The following is a 13,955-nucleotide window of genomic DNA, read 5'->3' on the forward strand; positions in this document are numbered from 1 at the left end:
TGCGGGGCTCGATCCCAGGACCCTGAGATCATGACCCGAGCCGAAGGCAGCGGCTTAACCCACTGAGCCACCCAGGCGCCCCGACGATTTTTTTTTTTAAGATTTTGTTTATTCATTTGACAGAGATCACAAGTAGGCAGAGAGGCAGACAGAGAGAGAGGAAGGGAAGCAGGCTCCTAGCCAAGCAGAGAGCCCGATACGGTGGTCAATCCCAGTACTCTGAGATCATGACCCAAGCCGAAGGCAGAGGCCCTAACCCACTGAGCCACCCAGGCACCCCCATTGATGATTTTATCCACTGCCTATGTTGGTGCGTGGTGACATATTGCAAGTAGTTCTTATCACTTTTTTGGAAAAATCATGACTTTTCAGCTTCTTATTCTCTGCTTCTTGGGAGTGTTTAGCCACTTTGCACAGATTATGGGGCTGAGGACAGAGTGGGTCATTGGTGTGGGAACCTATGGTGATTGTCTGTGGTGTAGCATGGTGGTGGCTACATTCCCATAGGTTAAAAAACAAAAACAAAAAACAAAAACAAAGAAAGCAGTCTATCTCACAAAGGACATGAGTAAATAAAACTTTAAGTTGTTCCTTAGGCAGGAGAGCCATTCCTAACATCTTTTAATTTCAGTTTAGGAGTGATGGGAAAGCCCTTTGTATTATGGTCAATGTTGGCTTATTTGTAGGTAACCCACTTCTACATGAGTTGTTTTGACTTGGTTTTTAATCTCTTAGGTTAGTCAAAGTTTTTGTTGTTGTTGTTGTTTTTGTTTTTGATTTACAGGCTATGATACAAGACTAGTTTGCACTTGAAAGTGACGGAAGCACGATTTATTCAATGGTGATACTGGTGCAAAAAAGTCTAGGTCAAATTTCTGATCACAACATTACTAAGAGATCGAAATGGCTTTGGAAAACACATTTCTGAGTTTTCTTTCTTTCTTTTTTTTAAGGGTATTTATTCATTTGAAAGAGAGTGAAGGAAGAGAGAGAGCATGAGTGGGGGGAGGGACAGGGGGAGAGGGAGAAGCAGACTACCCTACTGAGCAGGGAGCCCAATGAGGGGCTCGATACCAGGACCCTGAGATCTTGACCTGAGCCAGAGGCAGACACTTAGGTGACTGAGCCACCCAGGCACCCCCATTTCTGAGTTTTCATTTGCACAGAGAATGACCTGACATCCCAAGAAGTCACTAACCATGACTGACATCTAAAAGAAGGGGTTCCTCTGCATTATGCTATAGAGTTATTGTAAACATTAAATGAAATAAAACGTCTTTCCTAGATCTGGGAGCAAGGTAAAGAGGAGCTCTCTTTCCTGCCCCTGTCCTACTCCATTTATTTTATCCTTTTCAATTTATTTCAGTACAAATGTACTGAGCGTCTGTTCTGTGCTAGGCATTGTGTTAGTACTGGGAATAAAAAAAAAAAAAGACTGATTTGGCTTACCATATTTTTAACAGCTTTATTAGGATACAGTTCACATACAATTTACCCATTTAATGTATACAATTCAGTGGTTTTTAGTATATGCTCAGGCTTCACAGTATTTAGTTTATTTTAAGAGTCATAACATGTTTTACTAAATAATTCCTTAGGCCCAGAGGGGAAGAGAACCGCGTTGGTTCCATCCTTAGATCTGCTCCTTCCATCAGAATAATGGTACCTACCACTTATTAAATACCACTTCTTAGAGCTCAGTCTTGTGCCTAGTTGCTTTACAAATGTTATCTCATAATATGTTCCTGAAAACAAGTCTTATTTAACCTTCTACAACGACAAAAATACTAATTACCTAGCGTTTGTCATTTATAGTTATCTTGAAACCGGTACTTTGTCTAGGCTCCATTTTTCTTTTCTTCCTCTTTCCCACCAGGTATTACTATAACTTTTGCCTCCTATTTCTTCCCTTAGTTCTTGAAGTTTGCTGGACGTCTTTGTGAAGGGGGAGAGAGATATAGGAGCAGTTAAGATGTTCATGTTTCTGATGAGAATCACAAAGGCCACATGCTTTATTTCATACCATTTTTTTTTTAATTGGGCAAGAGAATACCCATGCCTAGACAGATGAGGTGAATGTAAGATTACTGATGGGCTGTAGCTAAAGAACAGTTGCTTCCAACCCTCAGTTCTGATTTAGAGAGACGTAACAACATTTTCTTTCTATAAACTTTTAGGTGTTTGTTATTTTCAATCTCAGTTTTGCATTTTTTCCTCGCAGATGGATCTAACCTTCTTACCAGTTAGCTTACCTTCTCTGTATTGTGAATTCTTGTGCAAATGTTTCGTAGCAGATGTGTCCTTTTAAAAGCAATCAAAGAAACAAACATAAAAACATGAAAATAAGCCATTTTCAAATGTATGTGACTATGTACTAAAGTGTAAGTGATAAAGATAAGGAACAGAAAGAATTTTTGGAACTTTGAAAGATGTATGGCTAGGAAAAAAATGATTCCCTTCAAGCCCCAGCACACAAAAATGTTCAGGTTGGCTAACTTTCTGACACTGATTTAGATATTTTATATATTTGCTGTTGAATAGTTAACATTGGATATTGAAGCTAATTTCCCTATTGTTTCTAAATTCAAAGATAATGTTATTATAATGTATATATTTTTTAAGCTGTGGGAAGAGCATTTAACAAAAGTGCCAATTAAAAGAAAAACTTCACCAATCTTAATAATTAATAATTGAAGTTGAACTACTCTAAATGAAGGGTGTGAATGAATAAGAAGTCGAAGTGTCCATTTTAAAATTAAGGGTTTGAAACTCTTAGGTTGGTTTTTAATTAAGAAAAACCAGTTTTAATCATCAAATTCAAGGGAGTTCTTTTGATAATTGCTTCTTTAATGTTTAGTATTTTTAAAGCAGAAATGGTTAGATGCAAACAATGAATCATGGAACACTACATCAAGAACTAATGATGTACTGTATGCTGAATAACGTAACAGGAAAAAAAAATAAAGCAGAGATGGTTATATTTTGTCCTCATAGTGTTGTTATTCTGAGTTTAGGATTTTTCTCCAACGGTATGCAAAGAAACAAATGTTCTAACGGTTTTATTTTATTTTGTTTTTCTAGGAGTCAGAGAATAATAAGTTATGTTCCCTGTATTCCTTCCGAAATACCTCTACCTCACCACATAAGCCTGACGAAGGGAGTCGGGACCGCGAGATAATGACCAGTGTTACTTTTGGAACCCCAGAACGCCGCAAAGGGAGCCTTGCCGATGTGGTGGACACACTGAAACAGAAGAAGCTTGAGGAAATGACTCGGACAGAACAAGAGGGTATGTGTGGACTTAACTGTTGGGCTTTATTCTTTCAAAGATTCCAGGCCTTAAAAAAAAAAAAAAACTGAGTGGGATTTCAAGGGCCAAAGCAGTGCATAATTGGCACTAGCTAGGAAAAAGTTATTCACAGGTTACCATGGTGATGGCAGATTTGATCCGTTGAAAGTATTAAGCAGATAGTTCCATTTTTCTAAAACTTTATGCATTTTATTTTGTTCTTATGATAATAAATCAAGGTTTTAAAGGGACTGCAAGCTTTACCATGAAAAAAGGTGTAGTATGGGAACTTTTGCAGCTGCAACTTTATTTTTCATTCTTTTTCTCCCTTATTTCCTTTTGATGGACAGTGTTTTATTATGAAAAGATGAACTGTTTAAAAAGAAAAGAAAAGCAAACAGAAAATAAAAACAAAACTAATTTATTCCTCATTTTTTATAAATATTACAAATTTATAAATAATATCCTTTCACCTCCAAATTGTTGTAGAATTGAGAGTTGTTTCTAATTTGTCAAAGCTAAATGCTCAAGAGGAAAGTGCTGTGACATATGACATCTATTAGATCATCCCACAGCTACCTTCTCTACTCTTTCAAGAGATATACTTAGCTTCACTAGGTTCACCTAGGTCCTAAAAAACATGAAAAAAAACTCTAATAATATTTTTAAATCAAATAAATCAAGTCTAAGTGGTTGCTGTACTATGTATGTTCTTTCGTTCTTTATGTGCAGATTTTAGACTCTGAAATGTAGGGTAGTTAATGGTTCTGGATTTATTGCAAACACTGTAAGTTAAATTTAGAGTTCTGTGGTACTGTAGAGAAATGCATATAGAAGAGAATTTTTCATGTAACTTAATTTTATTCCTATGAGGGCTTAAAAGTTTAAAAGTTTCAAATTAATTTTTGTGGATGTGCCAATCACATCAGCACAAAAGGAAGTTTCTAAAATGCATCACACACCTCCCTGACTTACCAACCAGATGATAGGACACAAAAATGTAAATATTTTTTTGATGATTCAGGGTCATGGTGCAGTAGACTATAAACTCCAATACTTATCTAATAATTATGTGACCCTGGGTAAGTTCTTCAGTTTACCTGAACCACAAAATTTAAAATTTGGTGTGGTACTAGTATTTGACTTGGTAACTCAAACATTTTGAGAATTAACTATAATAATGAACATAGAAGTCTCTGATGAGCAGTCAAGTACATAAATTTGGGGTATTGTGATAATTATCATATTATAAATGTCATTTGTTTTATCAGGCTACAATGTGATGATACCCCCAGAGATAATTGAGATGATTAGGACTATTTGGCTTTATGGTTATTTCAAAAGTTATGAGACTTTTGAGTTCTTGTGTCTGCTTGATAACAGGTATCTTTTGGTGCATGCACCATCTGTGTGCGTGTGTGTCTGTGTGTATGTGTGTGTGTTGGGGTCTCTTCTTTCAATATCAGATTGTAGGCTGTTACTTTTTGCATTGTGAATAATTTCTAATTTGTTTCTCTTTTAATTTATAAATTATGAAAATAGATAATCACAGCCTCTGGACCATAAGTAAAATATAAACATATATGTCTGGGCGAGTTGCTGAGAGATTCTGGGTAATATTGATGATCTTTAGTTCATGGACTTCTGGCTGCACAGACACTTTATTTTCCCCTACTTGGCTATGTTCTAGCATAAATGAAGCTGTCAGATCAATAATCTCTAAAGAAGTGAGATTGCTAGATTATTTTAATTACGAAATACCAAAAAAGATGATTTAGTCTTATAAGAAAGTGGTTTTTAAAATTCTTTAGCAAGCTCTTTAATGTAAAAATAAACTGATATGCGATGTTTTTTTTTTTTTTTCCCAGTGTGAACTCCTAGGAAATTTAAAATATTTTTTCTCTTGTACTCATAGTTTTTTGTTCTTCCTCTTTATTACTGTGTGTTAAAGATTTGGTACAAGAGAGACACTTGCAAGATGAGACCTCTCATTTAAGAGTACTTTATCAGTACATTTCTACTATCAAAGAATGTTTTTATGTACTTTACTGGACTTTGTTTTCTATAGTATATATATTTTAGGCATCAGAATTTCAGGCATTTTTCAGTGTGCATTAATGTATATAATGTATTAAGTATAAATATGAAGTGATAAAAGTATGCTCATCAAACTTATAGATTCTACAAATCTGGGAGGAACTTTGAATAAAATGCATGAAAGAAACAAAACTCAAAAGGTTTTGACAAACCAAAAATATGAACTTAAAACTAGCCCATCAAATAAAATTTAATAGATCTTATTGTTAAGTCCAGAGATAGTGACCAAAACTCCTAGCTGCACAAATAATTACTGAAGGAAATTCAAATAGCAGATACATGAATTTAAAAAAAAAAAATAAGTGTATGAGTTTTAAGAAAGTACACTGGGCTCAGCGTGATGAATCATGCCAAAAATTTGATAGTGCTGTCTCAATCAGCATTACTAGAATTACAGTATGTAGCATTCAAAGGGTGGTAGTCCCATTGAACTCCCTGCTCAATAGAATGCATCTGAATTACGGTGTTGAGTTGAGAATCACCACACTTTAAGAGGGACTAAAAAACATTGGGATATTCTCAGAGGAGAACAGTTGACATGATAACAGACACATAATTCCATCATAAGAGGAATGGTTGAAGGAACTGGTAATATCAATCCCGGAGAAAATAGATGAAGGAAGACATGATGGTTGTCATGTGGAGGAGAGATTGGGTTTATTCTATGTAGTTGCATAGGGATTGAATGAAGACCAGTGACAAGAAGTTACAAGGAACCAGATTATCATTTAAAACAATATTAACTGTCTAATAGTTGTACCTGTCCATGTATGGACTAATCTTCTTTGGAAGATAATAAATTGTCCTTGGAGGTATGTGGCAATCTTAATTGCCATTTTAATAGGGCTAGGGGACAAAAGGGTCTTTTTCTAATGCCAAAGCTCTATGAATATTTATGAATAATGTGCTTATATAATATTTCATAGTTCATCATATGTATTTTTTATAACCATAACCAAGAACTACATAGTATCATGATTATTTTTCTACAAGTTTTCTTTTTATTTTGCAAGGTGACAGTAGAACCCAGGGATTCTTAACTTTTTTTTTTTTTTTTGACCATGGATTTTCTTGTTAGTCAGTGAAGCCTACAGGTTATTTCTTAGTTTAAATGCACAAAGTAAAATCCATGGAATTACAGAGAAAATGAATTATATTAAAATATTAAATGATTCCAAAATTTTATGATATGGTAGAAAATGCTTCTTAACTAATGCATTAAACAACAAGATCTAATGAAGGGACTCAAAATATCAAAATTTTAATGTAGTGAAAAACATAAAAGTTATTTTAAGATATCACTAACCAGTACAATATGCCAGAAAAATATACTGTAATTCTATTGGTTACAGTATCACAAATACTATGAATATTTTATGGTTTTTGCCTGCATACGCAGTTTAAAGAAGTGCAAATTTTCAATTAGAGGTTTGCGAAAAGAATTTTTCCATCCAGGTTCACCATCCAAGGCCCCTTGAATCCTGTAGATGGACTCTTGGGGTCTCTGGACCCTAGGTCTAGAGTCCCTATGCTACTTAATATCGGGCACCCATAATGAGTAAAACAACAGTCTCTAACTTTAAAAAGTTCATATTCTTGTAAGAGGTATAGGATATATACAAAATGAACTCTAATTCAGTGTCTAATACAGGAGTTTACAGGACACATTGCACTGGCCTAGGAAGCCATGGGAAGTTTCTAAAGGGAAATGGGTCTTAGCTGGTCTTGGAGAACGAAGGATTTAGATAGGCAGAAATGGAGGGGAGGGACATTTCAGATAGAAGGAACAGGCAGAGACCTTTAAAATAGCCAACAGTTCAGGTTCTAATTTAAAGTATGTGAAGATGCATATGGGATATAAGACTGAAAAGGTAGGTTGTGTTCAGATCACTGAGGCCCTTTAATTCTTGGCTTAGGAGTTTGCACTTTAAAATGAAGGTCACGGAAGAACCACTGACAATTTCTTAGCGCAACATGGTGATGGATTTAGAGCTATCCTTCAGGAAGTCTATCTGGCGGCCTGTGTAGGATGTGTAGGAGCACGAGAGACACGGAGAAAATTGTTTCAGGCTAGAGATAATGAGGGCCTGAAACTAAGGCAGCAGAAATGAGAAAGGAGGAATGGGTGAATATGGAAAAGATATTAGGAGATAGAATTGTTAGGAGTTGACATTTAAGTGAGGCGACCAGGGGAGAGGAATGGTTCAAATGTTGCTCAGAGTTTTTAAACTCTGGGTGAGTAGGAAGGTTGTAATGCAATTAATAAAAAAATAGTAGAGGAACATGTTTTGGAGATGGGAGCCATGAATATTTCTATTTTCTACTTTGAGTTTGATTCCTAATTTTAATTACCTGCTTGGAGCAATGCTACAGAACAAGATAATGGTATCTCTGACTCTATAAAACTATATTTCAGGTCTACGGAGGTATAATAGCTTCACCAATATTTACTTGGCTTTGACCATTTAAAGCCCCAGGTCTCTCTCCTCAGGTGGGGCAGCTCTTATCCCAGGGGACATATAAGAGCTTTCAAATGCATCACTTGCCTCACTCTTACCTGTTTCCTGGTGTGAAGGCCATACTTCATGAATGACAAGCCTGTGTGATTGACATAATAAATGACTTTTCCTGAGTCATTCTTGTCCTGGAGAATGTTTGACTCTATCAGACTAAATACCTTCCCCCTCACTTCCCCTCATATACAGGAACTGATCTATAAAAAGTTTATTTATTATGGTCTATTTTAAAAACAATATCTACATGACAAAACATTAGGGATGTTATTCTCTTAAAGGCAGATCCTTTCATCAGCCAAATAATTGTCCAGTGTTTTATCTGCCATTCCTCAAGAAATGTCTTCTTCAGAACGGTGATTTGACTGGATTGCTGAGACACTGATGAACAAAGGTGTTCTGTCTGAAGTGCCTCCTCTGAAAGTGAGACTTGTGGGAAAATAGACAAGGTTTCTGTTTTGTTGCAAATTTAACCTTGATTTTTTTGGTCATGGGTAGGTAGGAAGATAGATGATAGATGAGAGAGAGAGAGACAGACAGATGCATGGATGGAGGCATAGAATGAATATCAGAATCTACCTTTTAAAACACTGCTGATATTGGTGGGTAGAATATGCAGAAAGACTGATTATCTGTTCAGGTTAAAACGCTTCCAAGATAAAAATCTTTCTGCTGTGATTAAATGATGAATTTTCGTTATCCTTGTATCACCCATCTTGTTGCCAGTGTAGCTGGGCTCTAACATAAGCGACAGTTGTCAGAAAATGAATACTTTAAAAAGGACTTCTATATCTAAATACATATATTTAATCAGAGAGTCCTTTGGCTTCTGAAAATAAGTTGTCTAATGAGAATTTCATTTGAGCAGCTGCGACTGAGGAGGTCAACAGGCATTGCCTAGGAGAATATGGCCCAGCTGGTTAAATCTGGTTGTTGTCGTGATTTAAATGGTCAAGTGCTGCTTGTAATCCAGGACCGTCTGTTTGTAAAGGGAAGAGTGAGTGCTTCAGCATAATGTACAGCTGTTTTAATCTCTCTTTAATAATAGTGCTTCAGCCACTATCATGTCTTGTGTATCATACTACTAAGTGTATGATCCGAGGCCGAGTGGTCTGCTTTGGGTCAGGTTCTGGAGGCATGTGCTTGCAGGGAAAGGGATACAATGATACAAACCTCAACTCTCTGATGAACTAAAACCTTCTTTCTCACTTTTTGGCTCTTTTAAAAGATGTATTCTTTAGGTAATAATTATTGTGATCAAGAGGGAGTGATAAAGCTTGTAGTTGGGTAGAAACATTTGAATACGTGAACTCTGATAGAAGCCATGAACTTAATGGAAAGTGTGCAGGGTTTAAGTACAGTTGCATAGGCTATACGTTGGACAGAAATTAGAATATTTGTCTAGTGGAATTGTGTGCCACAAGTTATCATGATAATGAAAGTATGTGGTTTCATTTGATTGTGTATGTGGAGAAAGGGCCAGGAGCATTTGAGCTTTGGATTCCTGGTGGGATAGGCTTTCCAATGGATTATGCAGCTGTTACCCCGCACAGGAATGAACACGTGTTTATGTGTATATCTGACAGATTATTATCATTATTCACATCTCTAAACAATAATTTGGATTTTTACATATTTTTTTTTACTGAATTGTATTAAGTTAGCATGTATGTTGGTATATATTGCTTATCTGATAGCTTTTGCTGAAATAAAGGAGGACTGTGGCATACTTTAAACGATGGGGAAACTCAGTTTTGAAAGTCATGATTCTGAGTGAGCTGGGTTTGTGTTTGACCATAAATTCTATCATGTGGAGGGGCAGTATAGCCTCCCGATTATGAATGTGTGCTCTGGAGCTCGAGTGCCTGTGTTTGAAACTCAGTTCTCCATTTGCCATGTGGGTGGCAGAGGGCACCTCTCTGTGCCTCAGTTTTCTCAATCAAAAATTGGACATAATTATAGTGCTAGTATAAGGATCAAGATTTAGTTAATGCAACGAAAGCACTTAGAGCATTACCAGCATGTAGTAAGTGCTCAATAGAGGTAGCCAATATTATTTTCTAGCTGTATGACCTTGAACAAATTACTTAGTCCTTTTGTGCTTCCGTTCCCTCACCTGTAAAACTGGATGAATGATACCTACTTTGCAGCGTTGTGTGAGGATTTCACGTATTAAATATGTAAAACACATAGCTTCTATAATTATAATTATTATTACTATTGCTGTTATAATTGCTTTGAAGCAACATTTTTGAAGAGAAATATTACAGGAACCTCATCTTTCGCCACAGACCGAGTCATAGGAAATGTCCCATGGCGTTAGGGGATTTAGCATTTGGCAGCAATGATGTTCCTGTTTTCTGGAAGAGCAATTCAGTTTAACTCTCCTTTCAGGCTTTTTGGAAAAGCTGATACTAAAGTTTCCCCACTGGAAGCCAATCTTTCCTGCTGAGAAGTATGTGGAATATGATGTTGTCAGTGAGAGAGGTTGGTAAAGCCTTGGATGAGGTTTTCAGATAGCACCCAGTTAAGAGCAATGCGTTCCTGTTAGAGGGGAAAAAAAAATCTATGAAAAGCCCATACTAAAAAGAAAACAAAACGAAAGTTTAACATTCATACCATGCTAGGGCATCAAAAGAATTTTTTAAGGCACAGTATATGGATATTAGGTTTACCACCATTGTGATTGAAGGTTATATTGGTGAAGCATTTAGAATATTTGAGATCCAAACCCTTCTTTCTATTTCTCATTCATGGGAAAAATCGGAAAGGTTTTGGATTTTTGCATAAGAAACACATTAAGTATTCATTACAAACGCCCCAGAATTATTATTTCAAATAAGTTGGAAATTTCAAGTCATTTAAATGCTGAAGTTCCCCAAGACCACTCACACTCCAAGTGAAGAAGCAATCAGGTATTCAGAGCAATGCTGATGCAACTTGATTTCAGTTCATTTTTTCTTCTCTTTAAAATACTCCATCTTTCCTCCCTATGATATTTTTATCCTTGCTCCCGTTTTAAAGAATTTGTATATTCATAGTAAATAGTTATCTAGTACCAGATAGTTTAAATAACTGTATTTTCTGAAAGTATTGTACAATTAAGGATTAAAATGAGCTAGAACTACTGGTTTTTGAATTATGAAAAGAATTATATTTGATATGTTTTTGTGTGAAGTATATTTGCTTTCTAATTCTTTGGAAGCTGGACATCCTCTTACATAACTTTATTAAAAATATCGTCAGCCTGCATCCTGTGAGCCCCAGACATTCTGGGCAAATCTTGGCTATTTCAATTTGCTGTTGTTTTGTAACTCCCACTTACAGTGTCGGCAATGTACTACTAGTTGGTGGAATCTTTTTCTTAACTTCATTTTGCGTGTCTCTGCCTTGAAAAGATACTTCATATTTCTTGGTTCATTTCTCTTTCTTCAGATTTAAACATTCTTTTCTTAAAGCTCTAAGAATGTTAAGAACAGATGCAGGCGATTGCTTTTGATTTTTTCTTCTTCACCTGGGAAGCAAGAAGGTGCTCTCCTGGCATTTTGTTGTTTAGAAAGAGGATACAGATTTCTGATGGTTTGATGAAATAACTCATATCCTTATGTGATTTTTGAACATGTAGAATTTGAGCGCATTGTTAGCATTTCACATTTTTTCCATTGAAAATTTATTAGATCGACTTCTTCAGGATTTATGCTGGGATTCTAAAAAGTAATAGGAGGGGTAGTTTTTGGATTCATATCTTTTTCTTCTATAGTATATATGTAAATTACAAAGAAAAATGAATATACAAGGAAGTGGGAAAATTGAATATGTGTTTATTATGTCGTATATGGTACATAAATGTTATAAGGCATAAAAATTAAATAAATGCCTGGGAATTCATCATCCAATTTAATATAAATTATTACTATTGAATCTACTTATGTTTTCTTCACCTGTGCAATCTGTTTGTTTTCCACCTCGATGTAACTGCTGCCAGACTTTGTGTTTATCATTTTCCCTTTTTGTTTTAAACCAGTTTTATGTGTCCCTAAATTATGTTGTTTGGCTTTGCTTTAGAACTTTGTAAAAATGGTAGTACACTGTAACCTTCTGCACCTTGCTTTTTATATTCATTATGATATTCTAAGCTCAATTTTGCAGTGTTTGGCTCGGGTTCATTTTCATTTTTGTATAAAATTCCATACATTATTCCACAGATGATATACAGGAGTGTATTTTCCTGTCTACTGTGTCTGGACACTTGGATGCTATTGTTTTCTGCTAGTAAAAACAAAGATGCTATGAACCTTGTTGCACCTGTCTTCTCATGTACATGTGCACGAGTTTCTTCTCTAGGGTGTATTCCCAGGAGTGGAGCTGCTGTTGATGAATATTTGTATTCTTTTCCCACTCTGTTGGAAAACAGTACACAAAGAAGTTGGGGCTACAGTGTGTGTGTGTGTGTGTGTGTGTGTGTGTGTGTGTAATATAATCCTTGAAAGCTTTAACTTAACTGCCTATACCTTTTGGTTCCACCTTCCTCAAAATGTCTAGTACAGGTTTCTTTTTATCATTGAGCTTTTCAGAAGCTCACAAGAGCCTTTGAAGGACCCTTCACTGCAATTTTCCTTTTTCCTTTTGTTGTATCTTAATAGAATTCTTCAACCTTTCTTTCAACTATGAGCACAACTGTATTGTCATTCTCCCACTGGACTATGATTACTAGGTTTGTTAAGAAACACTTTTTTTTCCCCCCCTTTTGATACTTTTTATTGACGTTTCCAGTTTGGTGTGGTTTTTGAATTAAAGAAATTCCTGATCTCTAGCCATATCTGGTCCCCAGTCGTTTTTCTTCTTAAATACCTACTTCAAATTCAAGACTAACTAGCAAATCTGTTGATTATCGCCGCTGTTCTACCTAGCCATTTATAACGCTATAGACAGTTTTCTAACCAGTTGACTTATTAGCTGGAAATCTTTACCTTTTCCTTAGAATGTTTAATTTTAGAATCCTTTGAGATACTGGCCTTGTTTTGATATGTATTCTTGTCCTGACTCTGGTAACTGACTGGGTAGTACCTAATAATTGATTAATTAGCTAATTAATTGATCTTAGCAAAAGTTTCTTAATTCAGGAAACATGGACATTAGTCTAGCATTAAAGGCCAAATCTTAAAACTTTATGCTGCTCTGATTTTCTTTTAGAATTTGTATCTCAATTTTAGCACCATCAGTGATTTTCTTTTTCAAACAGTTTTCAGTCTATAAGTCATCTGAACCAATCTCATGATTCATTTTTCTTTTATTATGCTTGAAATCACTTACTTTACTGTTATCTGTCTCTTTTTTCTGGTGTTATAATCTTTATGAAGCTAGAGATAAAAACTCCTATCCAATTTTGATGTGTGAAAAGTCATTGTCCAATGAGGTACTTATGGACATAGTCAGAGATAATTGGCTCAGAAAGTGCTGTGTATGGTTTGAGAGATTGGCAAACAGAATGGGGTGTTGGTAGGGTAGCATGATCCAGAAGAAGTAAAGGTCAATAAATATACCCTTTGTCTGGGCTGTTGTTGGGGGGATTTGGGCCTTAGAGGGAATTCATGGCCATAATTACTAACGATATGCAGCGATGGTTCAATGCTGGTAACTGTGACACTTAGACCTATCATAGCTTTCTTAATTTATGTTTTGAGTGTTTTGTTTTTTTTTAAAGATTTTATTTATTTATTTGTCAGAGAGAGAGAGAGAGACAGAGAGCGAGAGTGAGCACAAGCAGATAGAGTGGCAGGCAGAGGCAGAGGGAGAAGCAGGCTCCCTGCCAAGCAAGGAGCCTGATGTGGGACTCGATCCCAGGACTCTGGGATCATGACCTGAGCCGAAGGCAGCCGCTTAACCAACTGAGCCACCCAGGCGTCCCTGTTTTGGGTGTTTAAGTATAACTGAGAAGCCATAACTGAGAGGCCAGGCAACTCCCATAGTGAAGTCATAATACATAGACCATCCAGTAACATTGAAAGTGCAGAAGTTAGAGGCCCATGAACATTCCTAGTTGCTTTCAGGTAATG

The 13,955-nt window shown here is 36.0% G+C and overlaps 1 protein-coding gene across 5 annotated transcripts in view; it reads left to right on the forward strand.

Moving 5' to 3' along the window:
* Window positions 1–13,955, forward strand: part of LOC111149639 (SRY-box 6) — a 655,543-nt gene that overhangs the window by 270,859 nt on the left and 370,729 nt on the right. For all 5 annotated transcript variants that reach the window (XM_022506831.1, XM_022506832.1, XM_022506833.1 and 2 more), the window contains one exon: window positions 3,082–3,289. In XM_022506831.1, coding sequence (XP_022362539.1) covers window positions 3,082–3,289 — 208 coding nt within the window. The remainder of the gene's footprint in view (window positions 1–3,081; window positions 3,290–13,955) is intronic.

Source organism: Enhydra lutris, unplaced genomic scaffold (genome assembly GCF_002288905.1).
Source record: "Enhydra lutris kenyoni isolate GAN:26980312 unplaced genomic scaffold, ASM228890v2 scaffoldscaffold22, whole genome shotgun sequence".
Classification (NCBI taxonomy): domain Eukaryota; kingdom Metazoa; phylum Chordata; class Mammalia; order Carnivora; family Mustelidae; genus Enhydra; species Enhydra lutris.